General features: G+C 43.4%; 1 protein-coding gene across 1 annotated transcript in view; it reads right to left on the reverse strand.

The window, feature by feature from the left end:
• Positions 1–11,064, reverse strand: part of LOC307093125 (uncharacterized protein) — a 59,865-nt gene that overhangs the window by 8,847 nt on the left and 39,954 nt on the right. The window contains exons 4-6 of the mRNA XM_079760893.1: positions 4,202–4,390; positions 3,216–3,343; positions 2,795–2,853 (exon numbers count right to left, since the gene is read on the reverse strand). Of these exons, the coding sequence (XP_079617019.1) occupies positions 2,795–2,853; positions 3,216–3,343; positions 4,202–4,390 (376 nt within the window). The remainder of the gene's footprint in view (positions 1–2,794; positions 2,854–3,215; positions 3,344–4,201; positions 4,391–11,064) is intronic.

Below are 11,064 nucleotides of genomic sequence, written 5' to 3' on the forward strand. Positions count from 1 at the left end.
GGATGGCACCATGGAAGAGATTATCCTTAAGGTGTTACTTAAGCAGGAGACTGGCAGCTTAAGCAGGAGACTGGCAGCTGCTGGCAAGGCATCCCTAAGGGGTCATCGGCCACAGAGGAGAAGGTTGCACCAGAGACTCCTACGGGATTTATTAATTTCTAGGTGGTAGGCTGACTGCAGGAGGTCTGTGAGCCTCTTAAGACTGTATGCAAAAATTTCAAAGCGCATATGTCCATTTTTCTACTCCCACAAATATTTGTCAATTCTAAAAGGAGTCCCTGATACCTACAAGTTTAAAGTCCTAGTCAAAAGTCTCTTCCTACTTCCTGTTCAAGATTTAGAAGAAGCCAGGATCCCAGACATGCTCATAGCTTCCCTTTGGTTCCTTTCCTTTTCCATCGCTCCCAGTGCCCCACTCTCAGCAAGAATCACTTTCCTGTTGTATGCTTCCCCATGGCCCTCATAGCCTTCCTCTGTCTAAGGAGGTGGGATACATGAAAACCTGTGATGCCTTTAGGCAGGACCATAAAGGCACTGGCTCAGTGCCTGGTCCACAGAGCCCATCCTCCCTTTCTTGCCTGAGAGACTGAGGAACAGATGAAGTACATGGATGACGATTGGCACTACAGAGCCCCCACTGTCACCCCCATCCCAGGAGCAAAAGCGAGAGCTCTACAGGATCAACACATGCCAGTCCTGGAGAGTTTTAGGGGCAGAAGGAAAAAAGTGCTATTATCTTCCAGGGTAACTGAGCTGCTGAAGAGCAGACATGCCCTACCCTGAGGTTGGCCCAGGTACCTGCTGTACATGCAGCCTGGAAGGGGGCTTGGGAACCCCACCTGGTCCTACCTGGGATGGCCTCTCTTGTGTGAGAGAGAAGGTTTCATGTCAGACAGAATTGAGGGAGGAAGAAAAATGAAGGCTGGTAAACACAGTATTTTTCTGTGCTTTTTGTACAATTTTTTTCTTTTGGTTTTAAGTTCCCTTTGAAAATTATCAATGGTGACTCTGTAAACCATGAGAAAGGATATCTCCCTTGTGTTCCAAAGGATTTCATAAAGTTGGGGCCAATAACAGGGTAATAATTCTCTGTGTGTGTGTGGGGGGGGGGGGGAGTGAAATCCTATCCAAGGTGAGTGGAAGGGAATACAGGACAACTGTAGACTTGGACACCTTTTTTCCTGGGTGTTTCCCTTTACAAGCTAAGTTATTTGGCTTCATCAATGAAGACTAATGAGGTGTTCATCACACAAGTTGTAGCTTCAGGTGTTCTGGTGTGTTGGTGTCTTGGCACTACCACTCTATAAATGATCCCTCAAGCAGCTCACTGCATCTCTCAAAGCCTCAGTTTCTCATCTGCACAATGGGAACAGCCTAACTGACCTCATTCACAAGGTGGTTATGAGCTTTCAGTTGGAAAATGTATGTGAAACTATAATTATTAAAGAGTTTTATGGGCTGAATTGTGTTTCCCCCAAATCCATATGTTGAAGCCCTAATACCCTAGTACCTCACAATGTGTCTGTATTTGGGGATAGAGCCTTTACAGAAATGATTAAGTTAAAATAAGGTTGTTAGGGTAGGCCCAAATCCAATATGACCAGTGTCCTTAAAGGAGGGGGAATTTCCCCTTGTCAGTGTGGCTCAGTTGGTTGAGCATTGTCCATGCACCAAGAGGTTGCAGGTTTGATTTCCGGGTCAGGGCACATGCCCAGGTTGCAGACTTGATCCCCAATAGGGGGCATGTAGGAGGAGGCATCCAATCGATGTTTGTTTTTCTCTCGACATTGCCTTTTCCCCCCCTCTCTCTAAAATAAATAAAAACATTTTTTTAACCTTTTGCACTCGGATGTCGAGTGTGACTCGACACGGTTAGCATCGGTAGCAGCTCGTATGTATTTAAAATATAAGAAAAATCCAAATAAATAAGTTTGTATGAAAAGAAACTCCAGTTTTTTATTCTACTGCCGCGCTTTGTAAAATCTGGGGTATTTAAAAAATTAAATCCCGAGTAGAATAAAGAAATCGAGAAAAAAGCAAGCGAGTGCAAAGGGTTAAAAAGAGAAAATTTGGTTACAGGAAGAGACACCAGAGACCCACATGAACAGGGGAAAGGTCTTGTGAGGATACAGCAAGAAGGCAACTGTCTGCAACACAAGGAGAGAGGCCTCAGAAGAAACCAAGCCTGCTGACACCTTGATCTTGGACTTCCAGCCTCCAGAACCATAAGAATTAAATATCTGTTGTTTAAGCCACCCAGTGTGGGATATTGTGTTATGACAGCCCTAGCAGACTAATATTGGGGGCATAGTTACAAACCTATCTAATAAAAGGGTAATATGCAAATTAACCATCACTCCATCACAAATATAGTGGCACCGATAGCCACAATATGGTGGTGCCCAGTCCTCTCAGCCCTGCCGGAGTCCCCCAGTCCCAGGGGGGCAGCCACTGAGAGCAGGCAGTGTGAGCAGCCTGGTAGAATGCTTGCTTTGTCGCCATGGCAACGAGGCAAGCGTTTTGTGCCCGGCTGAGGATGGTCCTCTAGGCAGCAGGCACAGAGTGGCGGGGGGCAGGGTGGGGGAAGGGGAACACTTGCGTTGTTGCCCAGGTGATGAGGCAAGTGTTCCATGCCCAGCCGTGGATGAGCCTCTGGGCAGCGGGTGTGGATCAGCCAGGCCCCGCAGAGAGCTACTGGCGCACAGATTCGTGGGCAGGGCTACTAGTTGTCTTTATAATTATGACTATAGCTTCCAGCCCATAGACTTTCTTCCTAGGAACTCCAGATACTTACCTCAATCCTGTGATGTTAACTCCTGCATATGCAGGGATTTCGGAATAAACTATGTCCATCTGAAAGAGAAGGAGGCCACTGTGTTATCCCAGAGGCCCTCCCTGGGGGCCTTCTAAATCTTTCTGTAGGATCTCAGGAGGGCAGAGGAAAGACATGCAGCATCTCCCATTCCCCATCCCCAGCCCCAGCTGACAGAGGCACACTGCCCAGACAAAGTGGTCTCTTGCCAGAGACCAGCCCCACCCCTGGGCTCCTGGTGGAATCATGCTTCTTTCTCCTCCCTCCCTGGCAAGCCCTGAGGAAATGGTGAGCTTAGAAACTCACACACCTCTAGCATGGCCTTCATCTACTTTTTTAACACTTAGAGATTCCTCCCTGGGGAGATCTGAGTGGCAACGGGGACTTGCTCTCCCAGGCCCACCTCTTTGGAGAATGTCTTATTGAACTCCTGGAACTCTTTAGAAGACCGGTTTTGTAGCTCTTTGGTGAATTCCTTATTGGTCACTGTCACACTCAGTTCCACCTGGGCAGAGACAGTCTCTGGAGGCTCTGAGGGGGTCAGACAACAGCATCACTTACTGAGGGCAGCACCCACTGAATTCCCTACCAAGGAGACCCATACCTCTAAGGTGAAAGAGTAACTTGGGTTCCCACCCTCAAACCCCACTCATTTATCACCAGAGTACCCCTGGGGAGAGGGGGTTCACTGTAATCCTCATGGCTTTTGAATGAAGACCAGGAGACCTTGGGTCTTATATTCTACTAGATGCCTGATGCATGAAATTCGTGCAAGGGGCTCGGCACTTGCAGACCCTCGCAGTCCCGGCTTCATCCAGAAGGTCATCCAGATGGTCGTTCTGCTGTTCGGTCTAATTATCATATTAGTTCTTTATTATATAGGACTAGAGGCCCAGTGCACAAAATTTGTGCACAGGTAGAGTCCTTAGACCTGGCCAGAGATCAGGGCCGATCGGGGCCTTCCTTCCCCCGGTGGCCCACTGCTGGCCAGGGCCTTCCTTCATTCCATTCTGCCCTCTGGTGGTCAGCACATGTCATAGTGAGCAGTCGAACTCCCTGTAGGTCGAACTCCCGAGGAGACAATTTGCATATTAGCCTTTTATTATATAGGATTAGAGAATTCTATACACTTCTTGTATTCTGCTCCATCATATACTCACTTATTTTAAGTATATTCTTTGGTAAAATTCTGTACCAAATTTTTATTTTGTTCCAAAAGATACCTTTTTTATCTATTTATTTATTAAATATTTTTACTTTCTTACCACTGGATAAAATGGTTGCCCCAGAGAGAGGCCATATTTCTAGCCAAGGAGAAACAGAAATGGGTGCCCAGCATGGAGGTGGGGCCCAGGGTTTAGGAAGAAAGGGCTCCGCAGTTTTACTCACTTATCTCAATGCTCGTGACCAGATCCTCACACCTCGGCCCCTGGTGGAGGCTGGTGCACACACACTTGGCCCCATCCCAGGAACCTCCATTCTTGCAGACTGGGACCTTGTGCTGGCACTGATCTCCTCCAAAGCCAGGAAGGCATTCACAGACCTCTCCGTTCCATTTCCCTCCGTTGTCGCAGGTGACTGAAAGGAACAAGGCCCACCTTAACCACACATATTTGCTTAGTACTTTATAGCTTTCAACATATTTTCACAGACATGATCTAATCTGATATTTTCATGAACCCCCGGATGGACAGGACAGTAGCATCTCCACTTTACAAATGGAGAAGTGAGGTGGAGAGAGGCTAAGGTTCCACCTGGAAGCAGAGTTGACCTGGCTGTGGAGTCCTATTTCCAGCATACTTTACTTTAGTCCTAAAAATCAAGGAATGAAAAACCTGGTATTGCAAGAAATGGGGGCAACGCAGTCAAGACTGAGGATGAGAAAAAGGGACACAGAGACTGGAAGAACCTAGGGGGACTTGACCAATCTGGAATCCACCAAGCTTGGGAATAAGCATGTCGTTGCCCCTTCAATGCCTGCTTCAGAAGAGCTTGTCCTGGAAATTTTTGCCATTGTGAGTGTTTATGACTCATTTTTATTTGCTTGGACATGGAGTTTGAGGGAGGAGTGTAGACTTAGCTTAAATACATGGGAAGTGGTTATAGACAATGCTCAAATATCTATACCAACCAACCTGGAATATCTAAAAGCTCGGTTCTCTTTGGCTTTTCTTGAAAAGATCTGTGCCTATGAAGACCAGTATTTGAGATATGGTTACTCTGGGGAGGCGTGCACATACTCTACAAAGGACTGCCCTACCTTTGCCTCCTGATCTACCCCCACCAGAGTCAGAGAGCAGGGGCCACACCCATGACAGTCACATCACACAGTTTCTGTTTACAGCCTTTGGTCCAAGACAGTCTCTCTCTCTCTCTCTCTCTCTCTCTCTCTCTCTCTCTCTCTCTACTGAAGAATGTTCAGACCTGATCTAAGTGCTTAAACTTAGGCTTGTGCATAACAGCAAAAGCAGCTGCTGGGGTGTGTTCACCTAATGCCCAATAGTCTAAAAAGAAAGCCAACCTCCAGGGGACAGGAGGAGACCATCTGCCATCAGGGAGATGACCAAAATTAGCTTTGGGCTCAGCAGTCATGCATTCACCTGGCATTCACTGTGAAACACCTGTGGGGCTTCCTGGGACCACAAGGTCCAGATCGCCTTTCTGAAGATGCTCAGCCCATCCCCTGAGAACCAGAGTGAACTCACTAAGACAAAGACACATTGGAGAGAAACCAGAGAACAAAGCCATATAATAGGAAGGTCAGGCAAAGCAGAACACAACAGAGGAAGAATTTACAAAGCCCTGAGAAAATGCAGTAGCCAAAAGCTGAAAAAAACCACCTTTCATTTCTATCAATTCAAGACAGACTGGCAGTACCCTGGACAGACATAGGTCATATGTCTGTGATCGTATCTATAGTTAATTTAAATCAGTAAAGCTTTCAAGTATTTTAACTGGTACACAGTAAGTCCTCACTTAACATCTTTAATAGGTTCTGCGAAGTGAAATAATGTATAATGAAACCAATTTTACCATAAGTTGATTGATATAAACAAGAGTTAATTACTATGGCATCTCATTATAATAAAACAACATTGAATGAAACAACATTATTCGAGGACCTGCTGTACTTTCTTTAATGCATGCCAAATATTCTTCTTCAATCTGATAATAATACTGACAGGTATAATGGTATATCGTATTATAACAGTAGATATGGCGTGTCTCATTCTAACCAGAGTGAAGAGAGCTGAATGAAATCTTGAGAGTCAGAGAGAAGAGAAGAAGGCATAAGGATGAACATTCAATGACATGGAGGTAGAATTCAGAGCTGGTAAAAGTGAACCCTCTTTTGCTTCTATGGTGGATGCTCAGAGGATAAGATAAAACAAAATAAAAGTGAATGGTGGCAGAGAGACAGTGGCCAAAGCCACATGTGAATATTATTGACAACACCCTCCTGCAAAAAACAAAACAAAACAAAACTTTGCACTTAAGCATGTGCAAAAGCAATGAGAAAAACCTCTCTGAAATATGTAAAGGTGCAAATGAAAGATACAAAGTTAAGGAAATTATAATATATAAAATGCAATGGGACAGGGACTTGCAGAGTATAAAAGGGAGGAAACAGGATGTGTGCACACCTTACTGGGGATTGAAGGTATCCAGGCAGAGAGATAAACTGTGTTGTACAGAAGAGTGGCCTAGTGAAAGAAGCATCAAGACATAGAGAAACAGAATTTGGCGCGCGCTCGCGCACGGGACAGAAGCAGCTCCCCGTCGGGGAAATCTGTCAGTGCACACAGAGGGCTCCCCTTCGGGGAATTTGGGGGAATTTGGCTGCTCCCCCTTCGGAGATTCTTAAGAGCGTGCACAGAGGGGCTTCCCTTTGGGGAATTTGGTGCGCAGGACGGACTCCGCTCCCCTTCTGGGACTTTGGGAGAGTGCACTGAGCCAGCTCACCTTCAGGTTTTTAAGAATGTGCGCTCTAGCCGGTTTGGCTCAGTAGAGAGAGCACACACAGGACACAGCTCCACTTCAGGGAATTTGGCACGCTGGACACAGCTGCCTGGGATCCCTGACTCACAGCACATTCACACTAAGAGCCAGTGACCCCAATTGTTGGTGCGTGCACACACAGGGACCCTGATTCTCAACGAGAAACCGCACAAGGCAACAGAGACTTTGACACTCGAGTCTTGGTGCAGACACAGGGAAACTCTGACTCCTGGCACATGCTAAGGATCTCATTCTCGGCACATACCAACAGTGTGGTGCAGACAGGGCCCCTGATTCTAAATGTGCACACGAGACCACACAGAACACTGGGGACACTGATCCTGGGCAAGTCTGGTTCCCACCAACCAAAGACAGCCACACGTCCTAGTGTCAGAGCACTTCAGTGAAACTAGGGTGGAGCGAAGTCCCCACAGCACACGGCCCAGGTCCACGCAAACAGAAGCTTGAGCTTTCTGGTAATAGCCAGAATGGGGAAACGAAATAACTCACAGAGGAAAGAAAATGTGGAGTCGCCAAGAAAGGAAATTAGTGAAAATGAAGCTTGCAACATGACCGAAAAGGAGTTCAGAGTAATGGTCATGGAATTTATACATCGGATGGATGAGAAAATCAACAACTTATGCAAGAATCAGGAAGAAATGAAAAGTGATATAGCTACAATCAAAAACACCATGGAAAGTTTCAACAGTAGACTACAAGAAGCAGAGGACCGAATTAGTGAGTTAGAAGATCAGGTACAGAAACAAGCTCAAGCTGAACAGCAATTGGAGAAAAAAATTAAAAAGCAGGAGGAAAGCCTAAGGGAGCTTCGGGACAACATGAAACGAAGTAACATGCGTATAATAGGGCTGCCAGAAGGACAAGAAGAGCAGCAGGGATTAGAAAATCTATTTGAAGAAATAATGACAGAAAACTTCCCGGATATGGGAAAGATAAAAGTTACGCAAGTAAAGAGAGTCCCAAGCAGGATCAACCCCAAAAGACCCACACCAAGACATGTCATAATTTCAATGGCAAATATAAATGATAAAGAGAGAATCCTAAAGGCGGCAAGAGAGAGACAGAGAGTTACCTACAAAGGAACACCCATCAGATTGTCAAATGATTACTCATCAGAAACACAACAAGCTAGAAGTGAATGGAAGGAGGTATACAAAGTGTTGCAAAGCAAAGGACTGAATCCAAGAATACTATATCCAGCAAGACTATCAATCAAAATTGAAGGGGAAATCAGGAGCTTTGCAGACAAAAAAAGCCTCAGGGAGTTTATCACCACCAAACCAGCAATGCAAGAATTGCTAAAGGGAATACTGTAAAAAGAAGAAATAAACAGGTAAGAAGGAATACAGACACAAAAATAGGTATGACTGCAAACAAATACCTTTCAGTAATAACTTTAAATGTAAACGGACTAAATGCTCCAATCAAAAGACATCGAGTAGCTGAATGGATAAAAAAACACGACCCATATATATGCTGTCTACAAGAGACCCACCTCAGAACAAGAGACTCACACAGATTGAAAGTGAAGGGATGGAAAAATATCTTTCAGGCAAATGGAAATGAAAAAAAAGCTGGGGTAGCAATACTTATATCTGACAAAATAGACCTCAAAGTAAATGCCATAACAAGAGATAAGGAAGGCCACTTCATAATACTAAAGGGAGAAATCCAACAAGAAGAAATAATTCTGGTAAACATATATGCTCCCAATATAGGAGCACCCAAATACATAAAAAAACTCCTGGAGGATATCAAGGGAGAGATTAATAGTAACACAATCATAGTAGGAGACTTTAATACCCCACTATCACCACTGGACAAATCCTCTAAACAAAAAATCAGCAAAGAAACAGCAATCCTAAATGACTCACTAGACCAGATGGAATTAATTGACATCTTCAGAACATTTCACCCCAAAGCCACAGAATATACATTCTTCTCAAGTGCACATGGGTCATTTTCAAAGATAGACCATATGCTGGGTCACAGGAAAAGTCTCTTCAAATTCAAGAAGATAGAAATTATATCAAGCATCTTCTCAGATCACAGTGGCATAAAACTGGAAATCAACTACAATAAATACAATCCAAAGAAATCAAACACATGGAGACTAAACAGCATGCTATTAAACAAGGACTGGGTCACCAGAGAGATCAAGGAAGAAATAAAAAACATCATGGCAACAAATGACAATGAAAACACAACAATCCAAAATCTATGGGACACAGCGAAAGCAGTCTTGAGAGGGAAGTTCATAGCTCTACAGGCCTATTGCAAAAAACAAGAAACAATGGTAATAAATTACTTAACCCTACAACTCAAAGAGCTAGAAAAAGAGCAGCAAGAAAAGCCCAGTGTAACCAGAAGGAAGGAAATAACAAAGATCAGAGCGGAGATAAATGACATAGAGACCAAAGAAACAATACATAAGATCAACAAAACCAAGAGCTGGTTCTTTGAAAGGATAAACAAGATTGATGGACCTCTAGCCAGGCTCACCAAGAAGCAAAGAGAGAGGACCCAAATAAACAAAATCAGAAATGAAAGAGGTGAAATAACAACAGACCCCTCTGAGATACAAAGGATTGTTACAAAATACTACGAACAACTCTATTCCAACAAACTGGACAATCTGGAGGAAATGGACATATTCCTAGAAAAATATAACCTTCCAAAAATCAATCAAGAAGAATCTAAACAGCTCAATAGGCCAATAACTATGGACGAAATTGAAGCAGTCATCAAAAAGCTTCCGGCAAACAAAAGCCCGGGGCCTGATGGCTTCACAGGAGAGTTTTACCAAACATTCAAGGAAGAACTAAAGCCTATCCTCCTCAGACTATTCCAAAAAATTCAAGTGGAAGGAACACTTCCAAGCTCCTTCTATGAAGCCAGCATCACCCTAATACCAAAACCAGATAAAGACAACACAATGAAAGAGAATTACAGACCAATATCCCTCATGAACATAGATGCCAAAATTCTCAACAAAATTCTAGCAAATCGGCTCCAGCAGTACATCAGAAAGATCATACACCATGACCAAGTAGGATTTATCCCAGGAATGCAAGGATGGTACAATATCCGCAAATCAATAAACGTGATACATCACATAAACAAATTGAAAGATAAAAATCACATAGTCATATCAATTGATGCAGAAAAAGCATTTGACAAAATCCAACACCCTTTCTTGATAAAAACTCTCAACAAGGTGGGAATAGATGGCTCATACCTCAACATAATAAAAGCTATATATGATAAACCCACAGCAAACATCATACTCAATGGACAAAAACTAAAAACATTTCCCCTAAGAACAGGAACAAGACAGGGATGCCCACTCTCACCACTCCTGTTTGACATAGTACTGGAAGTATTAGCCATTGCAATTAGACAAGAAGAAGAAATAAAAGGCATCCAAATTGGAAAAGAACAAGTAAAGCTGTCTTTATTTGCAGACGACATGATATTGTACATAAAAAATCCGAAAGACTCCGTCAAAAAACTAATAGACTTAATAAATGAATTCGGCAATGTAGCAGGATACAAAATTAACGCCAAGAAATCTATGGCCTTTCTATACACCAATAGTGAACTTACAGACAGAGAGACTAAAAAGGCAATCCCATTTACCATCGCACCAAAAAAATTAAGATACCTAGGAATAAACTTAACTAAGGAGGTAAAAGACCTATGCACGGAAAACTACAGGACACTGAAAAAAGAGATAGAGGAAGACGTAAACAGATGGAAGAACATACCATGTTCATGGATTGGTAGAATCAACATCATTAAAATGTCCATACTACCCAAAGCAATCTATAGATTCAATGCACTCCCCATTAAAATACCAACGGCATATTTCACAGACCTTGAAAGAACTCTCCAAAAATTCATCTGGAATAAAAAAAGACCCCGAATAGCCACAGCAATCCTGAGAAAGAAGAATAAAATAGGAGGGATCTCAATACCAGATTTCAAGCTGTATTACAAAGCCACTGTTCTCAAAACAGCCTGGTACTGGCACAAGAACAGACATATAGATCAATGGAACAGAATAGAGAATCCAGATATTGACCCAAACCACTATGCTCAATTAATATTTGACAAAGGAGGCATGAACATACAATGGAATAAAGACAGTCTCTTCAATAAATGGTGTTGGGAAAATTGGACAGATACATGCAAAAAAATGAAGCTTGATCACCAACTTACGCCATACACAA

The sequence above is a fragment of the Cnephaeus nilssonii genome, assembly GCF_951640355.1.
Source record: "Cnephaeus nilssonii genome assembly, chromosome: 2".
Lineage (NCBI taxonomy): Eukaryota > Metazoa > Chordata > Mammalia > Chiroptera > Vespertilionidae > Cnephaeus > Cnephaeus nilssonii.